Below are 27384 nucleotides of genomic sequence, written 5' to 3'. Positions count from 1 at the left end.
GACTGTACAGCCTTTCCAATCCAATACTTAAAATGTAACAAAGACAAAACCACATGAGTGTATCTTTTCTTAATTTGACTTTATTTATCCAGCATTTAAAGTAGAAATACTCAAGTCATACAGATGATTGCCTCGGGTCGTTGTAGCTGTATTTTGTGCAACTTGCTATGTCGAACAGAAAGCGGTAGCAAAACAATGTGACCAGATCTAAAGCAAGTTTTAGTGAAAAATGTGGCACTTCACCTCCAGGCCTGACCTCAGCTGACCCTTCAATCTGATCAGCTGTTTCGGGAAGGAGCTCATTGATATGCCACGCAGCACCAGCAACAAGCAGGTAACCATGGATACACTGCATTGGAAACCTCATCTTTACTCTGTTTTTCATTAACAGCCTCACACCTTCATCGACTTGTTCAAATCTGTTTCCACTTTCTACCTCTATCATCCTTCCTTCTTTCTTCCACTCAAGGACACCCTGCCTTTCTTCAGTGTTTCATATCAGCTATCTTTTTTCTGCTGATCCAAAAGGCCTCTTTTCCACATCATCATCCTGTGCTCAGACAGTGGTGATCTGATCCACCACTCGGGTGCTGTCATTCATTTCGACACACTCCACTTCCTGCCTCTGCCCCTCCCCTTCAGGCCCGTGTCCCCGGCTCTTGGAGGGCGGCAGGAAGGTGAGGAGGGTGGGGAGGAAGGCGAGCGTGTGCAGAGCCGAGCAGCCGGCCGTGAGGGTGAGGCAGCGGAAAAGTGTGCGTGTGAGGTTGGAGCGTACAGAGCCGACAGGCACTAGGGCGGCGCTGTAGCAGATGAGCGTCTGTAGAGAGGGGACCCCGTGTCTCTCTAACGCCACTCTCACCCAGCGAGTCCGGCTGTCACCCCGACCTGAGGCGAAACCACAGAGAAGGGGGCCGCTGCAGTCTGCCGAGTGCCCCAAGGCTGATATGAGACACAACACTGACATGCAGTCAAGCTCCACCCCCCATAAGGTCATGAAGCCGAGGACCCCGAACTGCACAGATAGCAGGGTGAGGCCGAGCCACACGGAGACAAGCGGCTCGACCACCGCCAGCGAGGACAGACCCAACAGGAAGAGCACTGCCAGCAGTGAGTGTCTGAGGGGGGAGCTGACCGCTGCGGCGTAGCGGTCCAGGTAAACAAAGGAGGGGTTGAAGATCAAGAACCGGACCCTTGAAGTCAGAGACAAGCGCCTCAGCGTGTCCAGCAGCACTGACATCTCCTCCCGCTTGTTCTCCGTCGTCTTTGCAACAAGGAAGATCCTCGACGCCGCCACGTCAGGCTCCTCCCCCTGACCTCGCTCTGCAAATATGATGTCGTCGGCGAAGTGAGCAAACTGCGGCTCTCGGAGGAAAGAGTGGCGAAGTGTGCGGGTGAAGTTCTCCCGTGGCTGGCTGGTGGACTGGTTGCGGTCTGATAGATAGTTCAGGTACGCTTCCAGCCAGCTGATGCGCTGGAAGCCTTTGGCGTATTCTAGCAGGTCCCGCTGCACCGAGGCGTTCCAGTAGGGGGCGCTTTCATAGATGTAAAATCCAATGACGGGGGAGTAGGAGCTGAAGTAACGCTGCTGGGCACGGGTGTACAATACTGTCGCTGTATCCATCGCAACCAGAGCGCTGGGGTCTGAACCCTGGGTCACCTGTAGACAACAGACACATATTACTGATTAAACAACCAGTTCATGCTTTATAACAAGTATGTCACTATGTGAAAACATTATTATCTGGCTTATAGGCTGCTGTATCTGACATAACATCAAGATACTGACCCCGTCTGACTGGGGAACTCAGGAAAACAAAGATTTAAAAGAAACGCTGGGCTTGGTTTAGCTGAGCGTTAAAATCACTCCCCACATAAAGAGGCTACAGTCCTTGCTGCAGCATCTGTGGGTTCGTTTCCAGCTTGTGCCTTTTGCTGCAAGTCAACCCTACTGTCCTGACTCTCTTCACCCGGAAACGCCCAGAAAATAACTTAAGGAAAAAATGTTAAATAACTTAAAGAAAATGCTTTTTGACAATTGATTGTATTGATTGTATTGTCTTGTCCATTTTGTCTCTTGTGGTGTGAATGAGTGGTTTAAGGTGGGTAGTTGTTTATTGTTGTGGATCTAGAATGTCCTTTTCCTTTTTCTGTACCCACCTCATAAACTGAAAAATTCAATAAAAATATTTGACAAAAAAAACAAAAACTTAAAGCTCCTGTGAGGAATTTTCTGTTTGTGTTGATTTTGGCGCCCCCTGTGGACAAAGCAGCACCTCTAATGTCTTTACTGTTTTATCCGCTTATGCGTAAGTATGAAAATTTTAATTCTACTCTCTCTTAATATCACTTATCTGGAATTTTTGTCTTCAAAATGCAAACAAAGGTTGTTTCTGCAGCTTGCTTAGGGCCCTATGAAATCCATTTTATACCATGTAGTGTGTGCTTTTTGTGTCAGTGAATAAAATGTCTGTTAATGAAATGCAAAAAGCCCTACATTTATTGATGCAACACATCATTGGTACCAAAGTACCAATAAGTGCTATAAGTACAAAGTGCTTTGGCTTTTGGACAACAAGTGGTCATCACACGTATTTTTATGTTTCCACTCAACAGTATGTTGGCAGAATTTGCAAAGAAGCAAGTCACCTGACTCATAGAAGTCATTTGGGAAGTCATCAGCTCTGTATTTTGGAGTAAGAGATGAGTTTCGTACTTGTTTTGCAGACTTAGTCGGTGTTTCTGGTGGCCGCTTCGACATGTTGTTTATTTCGGATGAATGTTTGTGAGGAGATGCACGGGTGGTGCCACGAATGAACGGTCCCCGGAAACATTTCCCCAGACAAACGTTCCTTCTCCTCATGATGACAGCATTTCAGTCACATTGTGTCAATTTCCGCGATATAGATTCCGTTTTTATTGGCCAATTCCGTCTGCGATTCTGTGAGCGTGGAAATCATAGGGCCCTACTAGCTGTGCATTGCCTCGTCCGACACCTACCCAGCGGCGCGGTTTCAAGCGTTAATAATTACAATATTAAAGTGATGAACCATGTCACTGATTGTCTTGTTTGCTTGAGGGAATAAGTAAGCAGCACCACCAGTTTTCTTTTTTGACTGTTTCAAACCATCTTAAAACTCCACACAGGAGCTTTAATAAAGGACGCTGCAATCAGAAGCAATCTGCCCTTAATCATCAGTGTCCTATAATTTGCACATAGATTGAATTTTCCTTTGTAAGTATGAAGCTCAAGTTTTAAAAAGTTGAAGACTCCTATACCATCTTATAGTACCTATGAGGAAGGGTAAATTGATATGCACAGTCCTAATGTTCATCCTAAAGCTGAAGCACTGAACCTTTACAGACTTAAACAGCAGCAGTCATGCAGTAAGTGAGTCTGGAGATGGAAGAGAGAGGAAGGATGGGACACACTTTTATGACATCATACGTTGTCTGGAAACAAAATGTGCCATTAAATCTGCAGCATGAATTAATGTGTCTTAGATTGCAGTGTTTTCATATTGAAGCTCACTTACTGTTTATCTTTTGGGAATAGTTCACTGAAAAACTTCCTTGAAGTCAGAGTTTGCAATGACTTCTGGGTAAGTCCCATAGTCAGGGGAGGTGTCGTAAAGTCTGCATCAGAGAGCTCATGCATTTGATGATGTGACAGTGGGATAGCACTCACACACACCTACTTGGAACGCATTTCAAGTCTGTGAGTGCAGAGCTTGGGATTTGGGAATGGACAGATCAACCAATGAGTCTAAGCTTTTATGACATACAGTGCAACCGCTGTGGGTTGATAGTTTGAGTCCTGTCCTTGAAGCAGGTTTACATCAGTGTCTTAGACAAAAACATCATGATATTTCAGAAGATATTACTAAATAATTTAAAATGCTAAAAGTTGTACTGCTTTGAAGCCAGAATGTAGAGTCAGTTTATACTCTTCAACATGAGGCTTTTATTCTGACGGTTCAAAGCTAGTTCAGACCGGTCTCAGTCCGTTATTACTCAGCCTCTTCAAGTTTCAGCCTCGTTAGCCGTCCGTCTGAAAACATTCAGACATGCCTCAGACAAGGTGATGTCATGGTCCCAATGTCAATTGATAAATACTGAGCGGATTGATAACGTGTCGTGCATACTGATGTAGTGTGACCAGGGTGATGCTGGGGTTTGCAACCTGATACTGTGATATAAAACTGCACCCAGTAGACTACTGGGAAACATGAAACACAATCTGGTGGATGACTGTACGAATTATTAAATTAGAGTTGAATGATGGAGAAATTTGAGCCACAGGTCTGTACGAGCATACACACAAACAAGAAGCATGTTATTGAATTTCTTTTGTACAGGTAAAATTCATGCTAAACGAAGATATTTCAGAGACTGTAGACTTATAAAGCATTCATTAGGAGGCTAATTAAGTTAGAAATTGCAGTTCTTTTTACTTTGGCTTAGTCTGCTTAGTCTTTCTAGAATATGTTTCTAACGGGGCGTTCACACCAAACGCAAATAAAATCATTTGCACGAATGAATTACATATAAAGTCAATGTAAAGTAGCGAAAAGACGCAAGTCCTGGTCTTGTGGCGCGAATGACGCAAATTGGACGCTGCCAATTCAATTCAAAATCTTAGAAACAACGAACAAACACACGCAATCATTCACAAAACAATAGATTAATTAAAACAGACAGTGGTCTGAGATCAAAGTCTTAAATTCTGCAAAAAAAGGCGTGATTCACGTTAGGGACGCAAATCTTTTGCACCACGACAGCCAATCAGCATGCAAATCGTCTGGCAACGCAAGATGTAATGTAAAAAATAAATAGATGACAGATTTGATCTTATTTTACCCTATTTGTTTAATCTTGATCTTTTTAGGGAGCCTTTTTAACATCTGGCAAGGGACTACGGATGTAAACTAGCCTTTTGGCTAACTCTGGCATATTTACAGAAGTGTTAATTAATATGCATGGTCCTTTTAAATAATAAATAAATTATATCTCTGTGCGTCTCCCCCAAACTTTGTGACAATACCTACTTTTTATGTTGACAGGAATAAACACAAGCTCACTTTGAGGAAAGTGAGTGAGGAGATGGGATTATCTGGTAAGTTGTGAAAACCTTTGTCTGTCTCTTGATTCCAGCTATTGGTTGTACTAGGAAGCAAGCTCTGCCCCCTTTAGCATAACCTGCGTCCCCATTCTTTTTTTTTTTTTAAAGATACATTTTTGGCTTTTTTCGCCTTTATTGGTTACGACAGCTGAAGAGAGACAGGAAATGTGGGGAGTAGAGAGAGGGGGAAGACAGGCCGGGAGTCAAACCGGCAACCTCTGCAACAAGGACTGTAGCCTCTATATGTGGGGCGCTTAGACCGCCAGGCCACCAGTGCCCCCATTCAATGTAGTTGAGTTCAACCTTGGTTAATAACGACAGGTGTGCAGTTTCAGGGAACCCCCCTTCCTGTGCAAATTTGCGTCTTGTGCACTCGAGTACAAGTGATTCTGATGCACGAATTGAGCGAATTATTTGCACGAATTGAGCAAGTAAACACAAAACATACTTGTGTTTGTATTTTTGCGAATCATTCATGTTTGGTGTGAACTACTACTATTGCTGTTATGTGTTCTTACAGTTGGTATGTTGTCTCAAACACTGTTAGTACTATCTTTGACCAAAAAGATGGATCTTCAATTGAAATGGCCTTGAGTTCTCACCGACAGACTCTTAAATGTCCCTAGGACCAGGCTGAAAACCAGGGGGGGCTGTGCCTTCTCAGCAGTGGCCCCCAAACTGTGGAACAAGCTACACCCCCATGTTAGACTGTCCCCAACAATACCAACTTTTAAATCCCGCCTTAAAACATATTTTTACTCCTTGGCTTTTAACCTAGCATGAGAGTTGTGTGGTCTCTTTTATTTGCTCTTACAGTGTTTTTATTCTACTTTCTAATGTGTTATATCTGTTTAATGATTCTTTTATTTTATTCTATTTTATTCTCTGACAGCGTTTTATGTTCTGTGTGTTTTAACTTATCTAACCTCACTGTGCAGCATTTTGCTAAACTTGATTGTTTTTTTAAATGTGCTATATAAATAAAGTGGATTGTATTGGATTGGAAATGGTATAAAAGATGAACACGTTGTAGTATTTGTGTGTTTTGTTTGTTCCCTCACCTGCAGGAAGCCCATCAGTCCAAAAGAGATGTAAACCAGGTACAGCAGAACCACAAAGGGTTTGACATAGGTGTTAGTGATCCAGTCTCCGTAGCATCGCCTCACACACCCCAACAAAAGGTGCGAGTCCTGAGGATGAAGGTCCGTGTGAGGTGAAGAATTTGTGTGTTGGTGTGTGTTTGTGGAGTTCCCCACATGGCCGTGTCCATGCACGGCAGGATTGTTCACTGTATGTGGGTGTGTGTGTGTATGTGTGTGTGCGAGGTTAGGGTTTGGTGTGTTAGCGTGTGCGTGACTGACTCCATGTGGGGGGTTTGTAGTTTGAGTCTCGTCCTGGTAGCGAGTGTACATCAAACACCTGTACCAGGCCGGTTTAGAGTCCAGTCTGTCTGGTTTGGGGACCCTCCTGCAGAAGCAACCGTGCCTGTACCCCGTCTCGAGGTACCCCGTGAACACCAAGCAGGAGCTGTAGAAGGACAACATGTAAACGTAGCTGATGGTGACAGCCAAGGCGGCGGTGCGGCAGAAGAGGCGGACGGCCTCCATGTTTGTGAGCGGGGAAGCAGCGAGGCCGAGGGTCATCAGGTGGAGCATGGTGGAGCCGGAGAAACGCAGCATGACGTCCTCAAAGACGCTCGCCACGCGCTCCTTCACGTGCTGGTCCTCCCGGGTCCGTCTCCATGATGAGAGGATCTCAAAGGAGCCGAAGAGTCCGTGACCTGAAGGGGAACAGAAATGGGAATGTTAATGAGTAAAAGTTAAAGTTGGTAGTTTGATGCAAAGAGAACCGTGGATGTTTTGACTCTGATTAAATGACTCAAAGGTTGCTTCTTCATACCTCAGCATCCAAAAATATTGAAGTCACCATGTTGCAGTCAAACTATCACTGCTGTCAGACAGAAACCTTGAATCTGCATATTTCATTTAGTTATTCATTTTTTGAATTAAGGTTTTTGGTTACCCTTTGTACCTGTGTGGGCATTAAAAAATGTAAAAAATGAAAAGCATTAAAAAGAGCTTGTTTTTTTACTTCCTGAAAAGCTGGAGGTTTCTGCCTGTTAAAGGAAGTTTGTCCTTGCCACTGTAACTTGCTAAATGCTGCAAAGTGCTCTGCTCATGGTGGATTAAGATGAGATCAGACTGAGTCCTGTCTGTAAGATGGGACTGGATCTTACCCTGTCTTGATGTTGGGCCTTTTTTATAATAAAACATAGAGTATGGTCTAGACCTGCTCTGTTTGGAAAAAGCGTTGTGTGATTTGGCGCTATACAAATAAAGATTGATTGATTGATTGATGAAACTGGGTGGCACAACATGTAGTAGAAAAGCTTAAAGTGAACATACCAGTATTGAATAAGAGTCCAATGTCACCATGAGGAGCATTTTAGCTCATTGTTTTGGTTTTACAGACAACAAATTCTAATGTTTGTCTCAGCCTCCAAGACCACAAACTAACTTATGCCCCAAGAAACTATTGATTACATCCTTCAGGCTCTTATTCACCTTTTTTTTCCAGCTGTACAAGGCAGCTTATCTTAGCCACAGCTAGCAAACAAAGTTAGCATCAAGCTGGTGAACAATGTGAATCATTTAACTTCCAAAGAGTCTCTTGTTCACTTAAAGCTAGGGTTTGTAGCCACGGAAAACTAACATGAATTTGAATGTAGCATTTCCTCGGGACTCCGTCTAACCCCTCCCCCCATCCCCTTGGAGCTCCTCCAAAAACGACTACCCCCGCTCACATGCACAACCTTCGCCGCGACCATATGATGGTGACTGATTCAAAACCGGTCCTCAGCACATCGTTTGTGTTTTGCACTACGTCAACTCATGTCTCAGCGGTAAGAAAACACCAAAACATTATCATAGTGAAAGTTAAAAACACAAACAAACATGACATGTATGCGCAGGAGGCGGGCAGAACGGCAGGACGGGATTTGATTGGTTTCACAATTTGGCTCCTGATGGCAGGGATTGGTTGGTGTTTTCCCAGGTTTACTCCGGCTGTAGATAGCAGCTTTTTTTCACTCTTTTTTAAGAACACATTATGTATTGATTACCATCGGGACATAAAGATCATTTTAACCAGTATAACAAAAAGTGTGTCTAAATCTGATCACCAACCCCAGCTTTAAGTTCACGATGGTTTAACAACATAGTCAGTTTTTACAGCCTGCTTCTTCCCTCGTTAGAATATTTCAACCACCGGCTCTCGATTCATTCATCACGAAGAATCACAGCTTCGCAACACAAAGTGTAAAAACTGAGTGTGCCTGCCTTTTAACAGTCCTCTCTGCGTGATGTCACACCTCAATCCTGTCTGAACTGGAAACAATGTGACACGGCAGATCTGAGACACCGTGGAAATGCAGTTTTCTGGTGACTAACAATCCAACTCCAGTATTTTGCACATTGCAGCAGGAGCAGGACAGGAGGATTGAGCGTGTGTACAGTGTGCAATACAAATGACTGTGACCACATTTCACAATAAGTCAATGTATGCATGGAAACAGTGATCCATATTGCACAGGCCTGCAGCTTCAAACATCGTGTGAGGGAGGTTTTAACGCTGAATCTGGTTGCACTCTTCATTGAGTGACATGATTGCTCAGTCTCATGTACATGCACATACATGTTTAAATATGTGCAGCAGATGGTTTTCAATGGTTCCCTCTTCCGTGGTTGCCATGGCACCCATGAGTCACCAGTGACCCAAGTCCCCCCCCGCCCCCCCTCCCTCGAGTGACCTCACCATGGCAAAACACTTAACACCTCAGCAGAGGCACAACGTACCGACACTTCAAGCGTGGGTGCAGCTGAGAAAGTCTGTGGATCTGTGATTTGTGTATGTGTGTGTCTGTCTCTATGTGTGTGTGTTTCTGTGTCTGTGTGTGTGTCTGTGTGTGTCTGTGTGTGATTGAGAGAGAGGGAATCAGACAGTGAATGACAAGGAAAGAGGTGTGGAGGTTAATGTTGCAGCGAGAAGAGGGGGAGGCTGAGGACAGTGCTCGCTCAAGGATTTTGGGATTTCACCAGAGCTTGAGACGTGCTAATGTGCGATTATTGACAAAAACACACACATTAACACACACATCATGGCACTAAACCAGGAGAAAATACCCATTAGAGGAGGATGTGTCTTTTTACAGGAACACTCTCGGTCCCTGATTTGTCATCAAGTGGATCTAAGCTACTTGAGACCCTCAGTCTAAACTGTTGTGGCCAAAGTGGATGTGGGTAAACAAAGGTGCCCATTATCCATATTTCCATGATCTCACATTCAGGGATAAAAGCTTGTTTTGAAATAATAACCTGCTCTTAAAGGTACAGTGTGTAGAAATGGGAATATTAAGCGATATCTAGCTGTCAGATTCTAGATTAAATCTGAAATGACGATGGCCTTTGAGGACGTGAAGCTGCTTGATGAGTAAGATCCTCCATTTGTCAAGTCTGTACTATTAAAAACGTCCATCAATACAAATTCTTTATTGCACAACAACAGCCACTGACTAAATACAAAAACATGCATGTAACTAATGTGTTGTCTGTTCTGTGTTGTTGAAGAAACATGGCCGTGCAAGATGGCTGCCTCCATGGAAGAGGACCTGCTCCATATGTAGATACAAAAAGCTCAGTCTACATTAACAAAAACAAAGTGATTCTCATATTCAGGTGATCTTACACTGATTTAAACACACTTTCTACCAAGTCTGTTCTGCTAAATGCTGTTTAATTCCACGCACTGCACCTTTAAGCTGAATAACTACCATGCATATGCAGTTATTTTTAAGTTTGTTTTGGAAAACATCAAAGAATAAAATGAAATAGATTTATAAAAAGCAACAGAAAGTATAAAATTTAGTGCAACACTTTTGCAGAGAACAGGTAGACATCATGATATGTCTTGGCGATAGTCCCAAACCCAGAGACTGTAAGAAACATGGACCTAGTCTTGGTGACATCACCAATTGGTGTCTGGAGAGAGGTTTTGAAGCCAAACGATGATGGTCGCCATATTGGAAATGCTGACTCAACCTAGTTGTCAGTCCACCAAGAAACAGTCAAAGAAGTGGAGCTGAGGTGGGCCAAAAGCCTCCCAGCAAACAGCTACATACACCTGCCTGTCAATCAACTAAGCCACACCCCTAATTATGCAAATATGTATTTAAAACAAGTTGTTACCACCCCCCAATCCTTGCATGAGCTTTTAAGGCCAGAACTGTTTTTCGTACCAGGCTGTAAACATGCTTCTTTTGCCGTAAAAGTAGAGTTTTAAAGTTTCAATGGGGATTCATTGGCTTTTGCAGTCTGCCTCTAGTGGACACTGGAGGAATTGCAGTTTTTTCACTTCTGCACTGGCTTGATTTTCAATACAGGAGGTTGCCCCTTGTCCCAAAACCAACACTTTGATGCATTAAACAATTATGTAAAAGCTGCAATGTTTTGATAATTGTTAATTCTTTCAAAAGACAACAAATGAGATGTTTTGATAAATGTTTTTGTCTTTTTTTAAGAAAGCTTTTAAAAATCTAATTGCTTGGTGAAAATGTGAAAGAAGAGTTTAGTTCACAAAACAAATGAACTTGGTAAATGGATTTGTCCTTATATATACAGTGATGGGAAAATTAAGCTTCATGAACCTTTTCTTGTGTTTGTTGAGCCCTCTAGATGGCGCTCTCTGTTCAACAAAAGGGTTGAAAGCACACTGAGTTTCCATTCATTGAGCCTTTATTTTCAAACCAAGAGTGCCATCTAGAGGAGTCAAAAAATATAACTAGTGGTTCACAAAGCTTAATTTGCCCATCACTACGTATACAGAACTTTTCTACACTTCTGACCATTAAAAGCTCTTTTATGTTACACATCACATTCACCCATTCACACCACATGTACACTGATGGTAGAGTCTGCTATAGTATGGATTCACACACAGCTGACTACATCACTGGGAGCAATTTAGGGTTCAGTGCCTTGCTCAAGAACACTCCAGCATGTGACTGCTGGAGGTGAAATCAAACCGCCAACCTTCCAATTAAGCGACCACCGACTAATTGAACCACTGCCGCCCCATCTTATTGATTTATCAGGGAAATAACCAGCAGATAAATTGAATGCAAAACACAGGTGCAGTGTCTTTTTTTACTTAAGTACCTCAAACACTTGGGTCCATCCAATTTAAATGCTGTGCAGATGGACAGTGTTGTAACTAAATGAGAGCACAGATGACTGCTACGGCATAAAGTAGTGTTTGAAACTCTCTACAACATGAATTTACCTTCCCTCTCAACACAAACACACACATCATTAAAAAGTAGTTAGTTGACTGGAACAGCTGTCTTTTTGATGTCCTCCCCATCAACACATCATTTAGTCTTTTGTGCCAGCTTTGTAAGCTAACAGGTCCTGTGTGACAACATTCTTCTCCAATTATGGAGGAGAAAGATGAAAAATGTTGACAGAATCCACATTTTCTCCCTTTTCATGCTCTCTCTCCCTCCAATGTATAATCGCATTCTTCCTTCTCTCCTCACACTTCCTCCCACTTCTTTCTGTCAGCCCCCTTGATTCTGAGAAAACCTCCCGCCTGCCTGCCTGCTTCCCTTCCCTCTAACTTTGCTTTAACTTTGTTTTCTGTAAAGACAATCCTTCTCTCAACCCCATCTGGAGGGATATTTCATCCAGCCCCCATTTAGTCCGCATTCCCCCGTTTCTTCTGCTCTCTCTGCGGTTATTTAAAGCCTGACAGCAGCTTTCCCTCCTCCGCGTTTACAGACTAATTATGGTATAGACTGCATGTGAGCGTGAGCGGTTACGCACATCACATCCAAAAGTGTTTAGTATGCATGCATTTCAGATAAACTCCATGTACAGTAGGTCTTCATATATGAAGAAGCGTGTATTCTGATTTCACACCTTGTTTGTTAAACTCTCAATCACTGTATTGAAGTTGCTATTTTTCATGTAAACTGCAGAATATTGACGTTTCCAGATGCAGCTACATTAAAATGTTCAAACCATCCTGTTGCTTAAAGGCAGAGATTGTTTTCTAACCTGCTTTCTTGCTAAAATCAAACTTGACAAAAGCAGAATCTGATTTCCAGAGCACCATAAATGTTTTTGAGAATAAAAGGATTTATACTCGCCTTAAGTTTATCGCCGGTTCAAGTGAATACGATGTTTAGTGACCCTGCTGGAGTCTGTGTAAGACTAATGTTCTCAATAAAGAATTTTATGACCTCTGATAAACTCAAACTGTCCTACCTATGGATTTAGAGCCCCTTCAGGTCTCTGGTCATGAGGACTGTGACGTCAAGTCTGCAATGTTTCCATGAATTATGATCCAAACTAAATCTGGTGAAGTCTGCATCCCACGAGGACCAGGATTCTGACCTTGCAAGAGCAATGAAGTGATCGATCCACATTAAATACACTTTCTGAATACACGCTTTATGAAATTCAGTATTTCTGCAATAATTTAGATCCACTGAGTCACACTTGGCTGCTGACTCAGTTCTTAGTGCCTCAGTTAACCTTGGCCCTTTGTTACCTTTGATAAAGATGAAACCACTGAGTTAGACGTAGTGAGGTAGCCAGCCATCGCCATATTGATTTGGTCCAGGACCTCTCCATTTGTTGTTTCCAATAATTGTCTCCAATTTGGCTTTTTAGTGTCTGTCCTTACTTGATTTGGTAGCCACACCCACCATTGGTGCAAACAAAAGCTTCTCCATCTTTATTACTGAAGAAACAGCTGATGCAGAACAGTCCACCACAGCGGCGGCCATCTTTATTGTTTACAAAATTACCAAAAAAAATTGAGCTACTGTTCATTTGTGCTTCCTTTATGTATGAGAATAGATACATACACTAGCAGTCAACAGTTTGGAAACACCTTATCATTAGAGGGTTTGTATTTATTTTAATTATTTGAAACCCTGTACATTTATACCAAAGACATCAAAACTATGAAAGAACATATATGGAATTATTTAATTAACAAAAAAGTGTTAAACAAAGCAGAATATGTTTTATATTTTAGATTCTGTAAAGTAGCCCCCTTTTTCCTTCATGACAGCTGTGCACACTCTTGGTATTCGCTCAGTCTGCTTCATGAAGTGGTCTCCTGGAATGGTTTCTAATTAACATGAGCCTTGTCAAGAATTCATTTGTAGAATTACTTGACTTCTTAATGTGTTTGAGACCATCAGTTGTGTTGTTCAGAGGTAGGGTTAGGACACAATGGATAGCCCTATTTGACTACTGTTGTAATCCATATTATGGCAAAACCAGATTATTTCATAGTTTTGATGTCTTCAGTATTAATCTACAATATTGAAAATAAATGAAATAAATGAAAACCATTGCATGAGAAGGTGTGTCCAAACTTTTGACTGGTAGTGTAGGTTTTGAACATAATAATTGTCACTACCCACAGACTCCTATGTGTGCCTTCTCATTGGGATGGACATTAAATGTATCCACTAGAGGGCACACTGACCTCCAACTCTTCTTTGCTGTTTTCTAACTGACATTCACTTCCTGCCTGATCTCTGCCAAGCTGTTCGGTTTTAGATGTCCCGCCCTTAGCCTGGACAAGGTAGAGTCATATTTCATTAAAGTCTCCAACCAACCAACTAACTCCTCATAAAGTTACGCCATGTTCCACAGTGTTCTTCTTGGTCGTGTCATGCTGATCTGGCTTCAACTTTAGGCTTCACTGCTCAACACTGCCCCCAAGATTTCTGGTGGTACTGCAACGTTCAGTCTATATACGTTAGCTTCCAGAAAGCATTAAATACAGATGAAATGAACACAGAGTACAGGCTGAAGGTTTCGTCTGAATCTGTTTGAATATCAGACTTCATGCACAAGTGAGTCTTAAGATAGTAGAGCGTAGTATTTGGTAGGCTCTTGTGATCGTCCCAAGATGGAAATCTGTCTGAACTGGATGAAGACCAGACACATCTGTGAGAGCAAATTAAAATGAGCTGGAAGATTCAACTGGCTGTCGGACAGTTAATTTCCCTTATGAGAGAAGTTTGGACTAACCCATGGAAGGAGTTAGGTTTAATGCTTAGACATCTGGTGGGATCTCAGAGTAAAGCTGGAACTCCTTTGAATCATGGAGGAAGCCAATTGATGCAACCACAGAACCGTTCCCATTCATTCCAGTAGCTTTGATCTCACTTTGGACGCATCCTGGTTCAAGCTTCGACTTTCCCCTAGTCTTCAATTCATCCTGACTTTTTGGGGAACTTCTGGATTTAAGCGCTTCCCTCAGTCAGACAGCGTACTTTGAGCTCCATCACCCGCCCCCTTTGTAAGGCAAGTTCACTCTTCACCAGCTGTCAGTCATTTTGACGACTGTCTACTCTGAAATGGCATTCAGCCTGGGGCTGGTATCTGCAACACCCATCATAGATTTGAAAATAACAGACAGGGAACACAGGCAGGCTGTGATGGAAGAGAAAAGGCAATGTTCACCTTGGCTCCCACCTGCACATGTAAGCATTAGTCTACCTTTGATTTTGCTCTGCTTTAACGGACGTTTTATATCCGTGTTTTTTTTATTTTTGCAAAAACTACTCAGAGTTCTACAACCATCAGTTCCCAAAAAGTGTACATCCAATTTCCTGAAATGACGGCTGGTGCTAAACACATTGAGAATAAAGATATATGGTCTTATCAACAGTCAAAAGTTGAAAAATGCTAACATGATGGACAATGTGAAAAATGCAGACATCCATGGTCCAAAATCAATCCCCAAAACTGAAGCATGAAGACTTACAAAGACTTAAAAGGTGGAATATGTGTTGTGTACTTTCTATTTTTCATTCAAAAGTAACAGTTTTTAACTTACCAAGCATCACAAAGGGGATTCCCAAGTACGAAGAGTTGTAGGTGGCCCCGGTCAGGTTGAGTATCCCAGCAGCAGTGAGGCCTGACAGCGTGATTGACAGCAGAGCTAACAGTCCCAACCAAGGTTTCGACCTCACACAGTCCCTCATAGAGCAGCAGAGAATGGCCAGCACACCACACGCCCCCAAGCTGGCCAACAGGGGGCGCCGTGCCAGAACCGAGGAGAACTGGAAGTCTGTTCTTAGAGATGATGAAGTGGAAGGGTACAGTCCCAGTTTGGGGTGCAATGCTGCAAACATCTGCAGCTCAGCACAGAAGGCCTTTTCCCATTCGTTGGCGACACGATCCATCAAACCGCCACGGGCTTGGAGGTAGTAGGTGAGCTGTAACGCCCTGGCTGAACGAACGCCTTCCCCCCTACCTCCAACTCCCGGGCCACGCACAGCCCCACCGGGACCCCAACCCTGTACTCCTCCCAGCTGGTGGCCGATGTACGCCTGCCGTCCGTCTGACAGCTCCGTGATCGGGTAGCGTAGAATGGGGACGGTGCGGTTGGCGTTGCGACCCGACTGGATCTCCTCCATGGCGCGGATGATGTCATCGATGATGCATACGTTTTTGTCGTCAGGCAGACAGAGGTAGGAGAAGGAGTAGTTGAAGCTGTTGAGGCCTGTGGCTGGGACTGTAACTTGCAACTGATAGATCTGCCTGTGGAGCTATGAGCAAAACACACACACACACACACACACACAAACACACACACACACACACACACACAGAAGAAGAAATAAGTGAGCTTTCCAGTGTCCTATTTTTGCTTTAAATCACTGCGACAAGGGCTAAACAAAAAGTCGTATCAAAGTTTCTCAGTGTTCACATCAGAGAAACTCAAAGTGTGTTTGGCTCTATTCTGTGTGAATAAGAAGGACAGATATGTGGAGGAGTGTGTGTGTGTGTGTGTGTGTGTGTGTGTGTGTGTGTGTGTAACTGTACTTGACAGAGTAACAATAGTGGTCCCAGCATCTTCCTCCGTTTCTATGTTGAGAGGACGACAGTGCCAGCAGCATCCACAGGGCTGGTTACCAAGCAACAGGCCTGATGCCAGTCTCTGCCACAGCGAACATGGGCAGAGCTGTCTCCCGGCTCTTAGGACCGCATTGACGCCAGTGAGTGAGGGCGTGTGTGTGTGTGTGTGTGTGTGTGTGTGTGTGTGTGTGTGTGTATGTATATGTGTGTGTTAGTGAGTGTGTAGGAATGTCTCTTTGGAAATTGATTTGTTTTGAAAGTTCCTTTCTTGTGTGGTCCTGTTGTGGGATTCACCCTGGCACATCTAAGGCTTGCAGTGTATAGCATCACGACACACGACAACAACAAAACAACAACACCAATGACGCCTCTGTGGCACCGCTGTGTTTCTTATGTGTCATAGGTTTTAATATACAACTGAAGTGGATAAGATTATATGAGTTTAGACTTCACTGTTAGTCCATTTGCTCCTGTTACAGTATACCTTTAGGGCTATCAACAAGCTCCTACACAGGTTTTTAAAAATGGTGTTTACCAGTACTGGATTTGCCCCCATGTTCAAACTGATACAGGGTGTGTACCTATTCTAAAAGAGTCAGAGTTATAAGACCCGCAATCATTACAGGTTTATGTTGTGTGGGACTCTTTAAAAATTATGAATTCATAAACTACTGACTGAAGGCACAGGGGCCAAATCTACTCCCTATATGCAGTGTTTGCCTTTAGGGCCTGTGTCCATTAACACCATCTTTTTGCACTGTCAGCATCCACAACCTCAATTTCAGAGCGCTTGGTCACATGAGTTGTCCCCACAGTACTTTGGTTCCCTTTAGTAGTGACCATCAGACCATCTTCATCAAATTTCCTTTTATTCGATGAAATTTTACAAAGAAAATGTTAATTTGAAGGAATAGTTTCGTAGCATTAGCAACAGCTTAGACCAGAAATTGAACACTTGAAAAAACAAGGGATGTAATTTGCTCATTCTTTAATGTTAAGAAAGTTGATTCCAGAAGTCCCGCCCCTTCTTGGTTTTGATTCGTCGATGATGGAGATTGGACATGAATGTGGTGGTGTTTCAAAGTTCTGACACCAAAGTGTTTTTGTGCTTAGGATGCTTAGTGCTGAAATCTCTGGTTGTTTTTTATAGAAGAACAAGCTCTGCTAGTGCAAAAAGAGCAGTCAGTGGAAACAGGCCCTAATTTAAATTTCAGGTTTGGTGTCAAGAGTGTCAAAGAAAATCAAAGATCATGCATTAGAGCATCTTTGATTAAGAACTTTTGGCCATACACAAAGTTTAAGCCAGTAGAATCTTTTTAACATTTTAAATTTGGAACTCTGAATCATGTCTGCTTTCAAATTTGAGTGATTCATCTAGTGATCTTGAGATATTTTCCTGGAAACACTTCAATGCCTTAGATGAGCAGTCAGGGGATCACCCAAATTAATAGAATCCGTTTTAAGAACTATTTAAATATGTGCAAAAATTCATGATTATCCATCTAAAAATACTTGTGATATCAGAAACATATACTGCATTTTATGCACAGAGAGGACAGTTCAGGTTCATAACAGCCCTCTGAGCAAGTGCATCTAGGGTAAAGTTGTGTTCTGACTTCTTCAAATTCAATAAGCACAAGCATGATGTGACTCACAATGCCTCGCAGACGCTAATTTATCACATCAAAGATGAAATAAATGTGGGTGCCGGTTTGGCTCTGCAGTTTAATTGCACGCCCCATGAACAGAGGCTGAAGAAGCAGCGCTGAGTTCGACTCCCACCCTCTGCCCTTTGCCGCCTGTCATTCCCCTCTGTCTCCTCGCCGTTTCCAACTCTATCAACTGAACTATCTCTGAATGAAGGAATGAAAAAGCCCAACATTAATCTATTAAAAGAAGGGATATTCCTCATTGAAGAGAAAAAGTTAACAACTCCTGTAAGCTTAAATAGACTAGAATACAAAGCAATGTTTGGGTATGACTCATAATCTCTACTCTTGTTGCAAAGTGGATATCCTGTCTAGTACTGGCTATTTTTGCTGACTCTCTCACACATCAAGTTCAGACTGATTCTCACAGGGTTATTCAGAGGTAGTTTTGGAAGAACGTAGGAGCTCACAGACTGATGCACAAGAAGACGAGTCAGCCTTGGACGCAATATCACAAAGTCCTGAACCTAACAGATGAAATGCACCAGTGTAAGATTATGTAACAGTGATTTTTTTTCTCTCTCAGCGTCTCTCTGGCTGTAAATGATGCACATCTTTTAACTCCTCACTCTCTCTCTAGCTGTGGCAGTCCCCTGTGTTTATATTAAGTGGGTCACTATACTGTATTTGACAAACAAACATGCATGGTAGCACTGGTAGCCTGAGCAGTAAAGCTTGATGCTTCTTTTTCAGCATGCTATGATTACATCTGTATAACTTCATGAAATCATTTAGCTAACTGCTCCGGGGGGTTGAAGCTAATATTCATGAATCTTTTTTAAGAGTTCGAATGCACAGACAGATGCCTCTGAGCTCTAACTTTGCATTGTAATTAAAATGTTCTGATTCATAACTATAAGTGTTTAAAAGGTTATTAGATATGGGACTCTGTTGTTCTGTTTAATAACAATCCATCACTGTGAATAATGAGAGAGACAGCTGGCGTATATGGGCTCCAACATCTTTATCTCTCCTCTGAAAGTGACCATTTACCTTGAATCAATCACTATAACTACATCAGGCTCAAATACCAAAATGTTGTTTTCGACATTGACTCATAAAGGACATTAAATAAATGAAATATATGGGGAATATCAAGGTTTAACATATGTGATTACTTTAGAAAGCCAGCCTTAATACATATAAGTCTGGCGTGTTGGTAGCACAAAGTTAACCCTGTCTTCTTGCACAAGTTACTTTAATTAAGGCCATAAACTATATGCATCTTTCATCTCTTGGCTTGATAAAATGTTGATTGTATGTAACACAGGCTTGTGCTAAACTGTAAATATCAATTAACACATGTAAATGAAATATACATACTATTTATTATGTCTGCATGGCTGGGCAGGCTACTTTCTGTGGAGTTTGCATGTTCTCCCTCCAGGAACTCCGTCTTCCTCCCACAGTCCAAAGACTTGCTCGTTAGGTTAATTGATGACTCCAAATTAGGTGTGTGTGTGTGTGATTGGTTGTTTGTCTATACATAGTAGCTCTGTGATAGATGGGCGACCTATCCAGGGTGTACCATGCTTCCCACCCAATAACAGCAAGCATAGTCTCCAGCCGCTACTGCGAACCTGAATGGGCTAGGCAGTACAGATAATGGATTAATGGAGGTATGTTATGTAATTAGTCTTCACTTCACCAAGGTGTTTAGCATATCCAGAGTTGTGGCTTTGGAGATGGGGCTTATCAGAAACATAGACTGTATAATTAATGGACATAGTATCCGTGACGTCACCCATCTGTTTCTGAAGCGCTGTTTTGAAGCTGTTGGGAGCCATATTGGAAATGCTGAACTCGACCTAACTTCTGTCTAGCTAGTGTGAGGAAAAGAGGCGGGCTTTGAGCCTACTGGCCAACAGATTGAGAAATGAGCTGATCAGACTAAGGTCATTTTTTTAACCAGGCTGTAAACATGTTTATTTCACCTTTTTTGAATTGGTGTGTATGTGGTTTCCGGTACTTCTGAAGCCAGCCTCAAGTGGTGACCTGAGAAACTGCAGTTTTCAACACTTCCGCATTGGCTTCAATTCAATTGGAGGTTACAACTTGATCAAAAAACAATCTATTGTATATTAAATAAGAGTAATTCATTTATGCACAGGTGCAGAAACAGCTGTTGCTAGCAGAGGGACTTAAGTTAGCACAACCTTAGCTTAGCAGAGGAGGAGACAGAGAGCGAACGCAGCAGAAGAAATATCACCACTAACCTGATGTTTTTTCATTAAAACTTAATGTACTTAATGAAGCACATTAGATTCAGATCTTTTCTTTTTTTTTTCAGCTTTTCTACTTCTTCATCTTCTTCTTTTCACAAACTTTAAAGGTGGGTTTGTTGGAAGGGTAAGTCCCAACAGCTCATTTTAGCATTTCATCACAGCTAAACATTACTGCTAGCAAGGTAACATTAACGTTAGCAATTTAAAATTACAATTTACAAGCTAACATCATCATTAGCTAAGTAACACCACTATTAGATAGCTTAACATTAGCTAACTAACAGTTATTTGGGCTAATGAAAACAACACTTAGCTAGCTAAAACAAAGGTGGTCTAATGTGCATTAACATCAGCAAAACTTTCGCCCCCCTTATATCACATTGTACAATGGTAACGTTACAAACAGAGTGGTTTAATGTTGTCTAATGTTAGCTGAGAGTTATAACATCTATTTTCTTATCTACATAAACAAATGGTTGGCAATCTGGATTCTCATGAATGTGTTTTGAAATGTTTATTAATCAAGTAGCTATGAAATGAAATGATTATTAGTTCCCTACAAAGGCAAAAACAAGTGATATCATACATTATCACCGCATTTAAGTCCAATCTAGTCACTGTACGATCCCATCCTGAGCCTGAGATCATAGAGGTTGGCCACTTTTTGTGATTTATGATATATCTACAGTAAGTTTCAGACACACTTTATTGTGTTAAGGTCTTTTATTAAAGGGACAGAAGCTAAACTTCTGAATTTTCTACCTTTATTATTCAAAATGTCTGAGTGTCTGAGTCCTCCCCCCTTTTAATAGCTCATTTTTGTTGCCTTTTGGTGCACTCTAGTCATTCTGGTGAAACTTAATATCGTTTTAAGATGCACTTTATCATCTGTTTGGTTATATGTTGTATATGGAGCATTGCTTTTAAAGTCCCAACAGAGAAATGTAGGTCTTAAATTAGCAAATCATAGAAACTTTATTCCTGACAAGAGGCCATACACTTTCCAGCCTTCTATTTTTTGTATTTCATACTCTTTTCTTTAACTGTGTTTGAAAACACTTTTCATTATTCAATTTAATTCAATTTAAATTCTTGTTTGTCAGGGCGGTGCCCATTATACTGGTGATGTATTTGGACTTGCAGTGTGTGCTCCTGTGTGCTCCTGTGTGCGCGTCCATACCTTCAGTATAGTGTCCAGATGAACCGGGTCCAGCACGCTCCCCTTCCGAGTGGTGACGATCACGCGCCCGTAGCGTCCTGGGGTCTGCAGGTCGGAGTAAAGCGCGTGCTTGGACCGGTTCACGGGGAACAGGCTGTCCACCAGGTTGCCTTCTATTTTGGCCAGGCTGTGCTTGGGCGCGAGCAGGCTCTCCACGTCCTCCTCCACGCGGTACCGGCTGAAGCTGGCCCCTAGCAGGATGGACAGGAGCACTGGCGCCGAGGCGAAGAACACCGGGTGGCTCGCCACGAACCGGCCCAGCGCGTGGAAGGAGGTCCTTAGGCCCGCGTGCAACACCTGGCGCAGCATCCTAGCGCGCGGCCGCGGTTCGAGCCTCTCCCACCGACCGGAAAGCCCCGGAGCACTGCCGAGCATCAGGAGCTGCGGGCTGCATCAGAGGGCTCCGTAAGCTCTTGGCCTGGACAAGGGGGGGAGAAGGAGACGCCTGGAGGTTGGAGGGTTTGCCCCCCAGAGCAGGAGGTCACCAGCCGGAGAGAATCCAACTTTCCTCCGGTCACAGGTGTGCCGCTTCCTCCGGGGTTCTCTCATCCGCTGGAATAGCGCAAAGGACAGGAGCTGCTAAATGAACCAGCATTTCTCTGCTCTGCGGTTAGAGAGCAAACTGATAGCCTACTTTACATTTAATAGCCACTGCCCTGCTGCGCTAAATGCCTCCTGCAAACTGCATGGACCTGTGCGCAACAGTGAAAAACGCAGAACCAAAGTAAAACAGAATTAGACTTCTTCCTATAAATTACTTACAATCTGAGTACTGGAGACTGTGCACTCGGACAGGTTGCAGGGAAGACACATTTTAGTTGCACTGAAGCCAGGCTGTACATACCTAAAGAGGGGGGATCGACCCAGTGATGACGGAGATCATCTAAGACGCAGTCAAACCAAAGACCCGGCCGGCTGCCGGTGCGTCCAGCTCCGCCCTATACATCCCCGACTCCTCGCCAAACAACCTGCTGGGTGGTCGAGCTGCTGGGTGGGTTATGGGGGTTTGTGGGAGTCTCAAGAAAGACGTGACGCGGTGTGCGCCCCGGGGGGATACCGGTGGAGCTGTTTGTCAAATCAGCCTAATCTGGGTTTCCTCTGCGGCAGAAGAGTCTCTGTCGTCCGGCCTCTCCGCTCCTCATCGCCCCGGTGTTTCATCCTCCTCCACCGGGCTGCTCTTTCAGCAGCGACTGCTCAGCTCGCAGGGGAGGCACGTCACTAATTACCGGCGTTCAAACCGGGGTGCAGACACTCCCTCCCTCTCTTTGCCCTTTTTTTTTCTCTCTTTCTTGCACCGCCCTCGCGACCCGCTTGCAGCCCTCTTTTTCTGCCCCGCCTCTCCGTTCCGCGCCGCTCCAATGCAGAGAAACAAACACACTGTCCACACAGTGAGTGACAGTGTGTGTGTGTGTGTGTGTGTGTGTGTGTGAGTGTGTGTGTGTGTGTCTCTCTCTCTCTCTCTCTCTCTCTCTCTCTCTCTCTCTCTCTCTCTCTCTCTCTCTCTCTCTCTCTGTGTGTGTGTGTGCGTGTGTGTGTGTGTGTGTGTGTGTGTGTGTGTGTGTGTGTGTGTGTGTGTGTGTGACATAGGAAGAAAGAGCGCTTTCTAGGAATTCATCATTGCTGCTTGAAGCTGTTTTACAGAATAATGTCTCTTTGATATCATCACATATCATCACATGTTGATGCAGTCCAGGAGGTATTCACCTTTCTGTTTTAGACTCATTGTATTCTAACCTAATGTCAACTTTTTAAGATTGTAGGCTACTAAAAAGTAGGGGTTGAACGATTCTTTTTAACGATTCAATCCGAAACGATTCAGTGACTTGAAAACGATTCAGTAACTTTTTAGCCAAAAATTCAACCAGTGTGACTGTCAGGGTTCCCACTCTTTTCCAGAGATCATTTTCCAGGACATTTCCAGGACATTTTCAGTGATGATCAAGCTGGTATGACAGTCTAAATTTAGTTCCTAATTTAGTTCCTAAATAGTCTAATATGTTCCTCTCAGTGGAAGTCTACATTGAAAGATGTGCAGTCTATGGCTATCCATTAAATCATCTCTTACATGCTTAAAAATGATGGCAAATTAATTATAGAACAATGCAACCACAGATGTATGGCACTGTATTAGTGCAACCAAGTAACAATGATGGCCATCTCTCATCTCAGCTTTCTTTTTTCTCAAAAAATATAAAATTAGCTAAGAAAAAAACTAAAGAGCCTGCAAAGAAATCTGGAAGCTGCCTTACTGTAATAAATAAATAGTAATAATAATAATAATCAGAGGATCAGTGCATTGATTGACCTAAATAGAACTGAATGACAAAAATGGCCGCAAATGTTGAATGGGGATGTTTTGTTTTTTTAACCTTGTCAGGTCGCATGCAGTCATGTTGGAATAATTTTCCAGGACAATCTGTGATTTTCCAGGACATTTAACTTTTTCTCCCATTTTCCAGGTGTTTTCAAGTACTGGAAAACTGGTCAACTGTTTTCCAGGTTTTCCTAGCTGTTGGCTAGGAGGCTCAAAGCTCATTAGAAGACTAGTAATCTCAATATCTTCGAAATTGCTGCATTAGAAAAAAATTCACCCCCCTCACAGTGAGAGGACATCGAGAAATTAGCCATCCAGACTACACTCGTCTTTTGTACCAGGCTGTAAACATGTTTATTTCTGCTGTAAAGATCGTCTTTTTCCCATTCATGTGTATGTGACTTCCGATACTTCCGGAGCTAGCCTCAAGCAGATCCTCGATGAACTGCAGCTTTTAACACTTCCGCATTGACTCATATTTTTAGACCGGAGGTTGCCGCTTGCTTGTGACGTTACGCTGTAGGGCAGAGCTTGTTACAGTGGCTTCACAGGCTCTGGCTGCAAAATGGCTGCGCCCAGGAGAGGGATTTTTTGGCTTCAGAACCGTACAACAGGAAGAGTAGTAGCAACACTGTCCATTTTTATTTACAGTCTATGATCGGACCAGTCTACCTCACGTACTGTTTCCCACAATGCACAGCGCTCGCTCCACTTTTTTTTTGACGGGAGGAAATCCGTTTTTGGGTGCTGTGAAGGTTATTGAATTACAAATAAACCACTTCCTAACTTTTTAAATCATAAATTGATGCTAAAGAAGTAGTTTCTCTATCGGCTTGGCCATTCTTTACTTCCGCTTTCAGAAACCGGAAATCCAGTGACATCTGACCCAGCGTACTGCAACACAGATCGAACAGAACAGTCATACTACATAGTAAATTCAAATGTTACAATGTCATTTGGCAGACGCTTTTATCCAAAGCGACGTACATACGAGAACAAGAACAACATAAGCAAAGATCTAGACAAGAGGAAACAAGATCAGTACGGGTAACAAAGTGCTTCAAGTCCATTTGGATGCAGGTACTGCCAAGCAGTGTAAAGGCAATGCACAGAAGTAAATAAGGAATTTTTTTGTTTTGTTTTGTAAAATAAGGAACATCTACAATGAAGCAACCAAACAATTTAAGACCTTCCATTATCATCATCAACAATTAACATCACCACAATAATGACCAAAGTACCAAGTGCTGGGTCACTCAAGAGCTGAACACAGATTTCCAGAGTAGAGCAGGACAGTGTGAGTCAACTGTAGCTGGAAGACATGATCTGCCACTGGGGACAACAGAGGAGAACAGTCTAGCTAAGTGCATAGTGCTTCCTAAAGAGCTGGGTCTTTGGCTGTCTTTTGAAAGTAGAGAGGGACTCTGCAGATCAAATGGAGTTGGCCAATTCATTCCACCATTTAGGGGCAACAGACGAGAAGAGTCGAGCTAGTGATTTTGATTTTGAGGCCTTGTGTGCTGGAAGCACTAGGCGCTTTTCAGAGGCTGAGCGTAGCAGGCGAGAGGGGCAGTAGACCTGGATGAGGGGTTCCAGGTAAACTGGAGCAGTTTTGGTTACTGCTTTGTAAGTCATGATTAGAGTTTTGTATCTAATGCGAGCTGCAACTGGAAGCCAGTGTAGCGAAATGAGCAGGGGAGTGACATGAGCTGTCTTAGGCTGGTTGAAGACCAGACGTGCTGCTGCGTTCTGGATCATTTGCAGAGGTTTAACTGTGAATGCAGGGAGGCCTGCCAGTGGAGAGTTGCGTGTGTAGTCAATGCGTGACATTACAAGAGCTTGAATCAGGAGCTGTGTTGTGTGTTCTGTCAGGTAGGGTCTGATCCTACATTGGTAAGTAGTATGTAGCAGGCCGTTTCGGAAACAGCCTATGTTTTGTTGTCTGCTGGCGTGTGGTGATGGCGTCACAGACAGACAGCCTGAATTGAGTAACGTTTAACGTCTTTATCATTAAAAGTGCAAAAAAACCCCACATCCATATGAAGTCTGCTGTGCTTAAATCCAATGCATTATCTCCTTGTATCGTTACAATCGATTTATTACTTTTTAAAACGATGTTAGATCGATATATGTCATCCGGAAGGCCAACTTGCCGAGCACAGATCGATGTAGTTGGATCATAGGAATATAAATCGATACATCCATGTAGAAGAGGAATCGTTACACCCATACTAAAAAGTAATTTATCATCATCATAACTCATGACACCTTTCGATGAAAATCCTGTTGATTGGATTAATCAGAGTCAAATTCAGGATTAATTAACATCATAGATTTTTCTGACCCAGAGTGTTTAATTTGGCTGATTTATTCATCACAATGCATCATATCAGGTGTCTTTGTCCCTGTTGCGGATGTATGAAACATCTCTGTTGTGTAGCACGTTGCCATAGAAACCAGACAAATTACTTTCTTTTTTTAAGAGCCTCGGTTCCCATGGCAATGGTGATGCCACCCATCCCCCAAAACACTCGTCCATCCACAGCATCGCATTCACACCACAGTGCATTTCACAATCTCTGTATCTCTCTCTCTCTCTCTCTCTCTCTCTCTCTCTCTCTCTCTCTCTCTCTCTCTGTCACACACACACACACACACACACACACACACACACACACACACACACACACACACACACACACACACACACACACACACACACACACACACCTGCTGACTCCCAATCTGCTGGTGGCGTGGAGGTGTTTGACATGGTGGCAGTAAGAGAGAGAGACAGAGAGAGAGGGGTGGAGGAAGTTTATGTGCAGATGAACAGAGATCACACCCTTACCCGTCTGTCTGTCTGTCTCTCCGTCTCTCTCTCTGTCTCTTAAATCCAGACCCATGGTGTCAAAAAGGCCAAACAGCATTTGGTGAGTCTGCATGGGACCAACTAATGGCTCCTACCTCTCCCCAGAAATCAAGACTTAAAGGCTTTTTGGATTCAAAACAGCTTATAAAAAAAGTGTTCACTCCATCTGCACAGTGTGTTTATACAGAAACAGAAACCATCTCTATTTAAGACGTCGTATCTTCACTTGTCTGGGGGCTGCATGATAAAATAATAACCCTTAAATATCATTTAGTTTCCTGAGTCAACTCTTAGCTCTATTCCTGTTAGTCTCACCTGTAAAGACTCACTATCCTTGGACATGTTACCAGAGAAACTGCTCTTTACAAACAGCCAAGTGCAGTAGTGAGAGTTTATTGTATATGTTTATATCCTTGACAGAAAAGGTCTGATTTCAATAGAAATCAATGTTGAAGCACTGACTATCATAATTCCCTCATTGTTGCTGCAGAGCTATTCATTTTAAAATTAAAAAGCTTAGCTTTCATCTTCAGATCTTTACAGCTAATATCATTTCAAGGTGAGCATCAAGTACCCCTTTTCGACTGAGGCAGTTTCAGGGCCAGTTTGGAAACTGGTTCCAGAGCGGCTCCAACTCTTTGCTGGTCTAGAACCACGAACCGCTTACGTCAGGGGCAAGGGGCAAGGTTGCCATGATCGAAAACACAAACCAAACATGTTTCCATCATTGTCCTGCAGTGAAAAACTAAAAAAGACTAATGGATTCCAAGGCAAAGCAGTGGTCGGCCTAGGAGACAAGCTGCTGTTATTCGCCATCGTTGTTGTTGTGAGGGAAAGTTCGTGCTAGCGCTGCTGGGGAAAGCGGTCACGTAAATCTGACGTCATGATGTGCCTCTTCCACGGGCTCGAGCGGGTGAACCAGCAGGAGCACCAGCCCGGAAATACAACCCGGTTTGCATTGGTGGAAAAGAGGTAATAGA

General features: G+C 43.0%; 1 protein-coding gene across 4 annotated transcripts; it reads right to left on the bottom strand.

The window, feature by feature from the left end:
• Nucleotides 1-60: 60 nt before the first annotated feature.
• On the bottom strand, nt 61-22714 carry ptchd1 (patched domain containing 1). 4 transcript variants are annotated; one of them, XM_034706415.1, is made up of 5 exons: nt 22063-22714; nt 21180-21770; nt 15041-15755; nt 6181-6899; nt 61-1657 (listed from the first exon to the last, which is right to left on the bottom strand). In XM_034706415.1, the coding sequence occupies exons 2-5, from the start codon at nt 21591-21593 to the stop codon at nt 557-559; spliced, it is 2949 nt and encodes a 982-aa protein (XP_034562306.1). In that variant the 5' UTR covers nt 21594-21770; nt 22063-22714; the 3' UTR covers nt 61-556. The 4 variants fall into 4 exon arrangements, with proteins under 4 accessions (XP_034562306.1, XP_034562305.1, XP_034562304.1 ...); XM_034706414.1 differs by having other exon boundaries at nt 21981-22571; XM_034706413.1 differs by having other exon boundaries at nt 21180-21910; nt 22063-22571.
• Nucleotides 22715-27384: the final 4670 nt, after the last annotated feature.

Source organism: Notolabrus celidotus, chromosome 17 (assembly GCF_009762535.1).
Source record: "Notolabrus celidotus isolate fNotCel1 chromosome 17, fNotCel1.pri, whole genome shotgun sequence".
In the NCBI taxonomy this organism is placed as follows: domain Eukaryota; kingdom Metazoa; phylum Chordata; class Actinopteri; order Labriformes; family Labridae; genus Notolabrus; species Notolabrus celidotus.
Note: the sequence above shows the minus strand (reverse complement) of the source record. Positions and strands in the feature narration are given on the sequence as shown.

What these genes read in the sequence shown, in the direction of transcription:
- ptchd1 (XM_034706415.1), bottom strand. Translation starts at nt 21,593, where the DNA reads ATGCTCGGCAGTGCTCCGGGGCTTTCCGGTCGGTGGGAGAGGCTCGAA. An exon ending in ATCTGGACACTATACTGAAG is followed by an intron (nt 15,756 to 21,179) that starts GTATGGACGCGC and finishes TTTTGCTCATAG; the next exon opens with CTCCACAGGCAGATCTATCA. An exon ending in AATCCCCTTTGTGATGCTTG is followed by an intron (nt 6,900 to 15,040) that starts GTAAGTTAAAAA and finishes GTTCCCCTTCAG; the next exon opens with GTCACGGACTCTTCGGCTCC.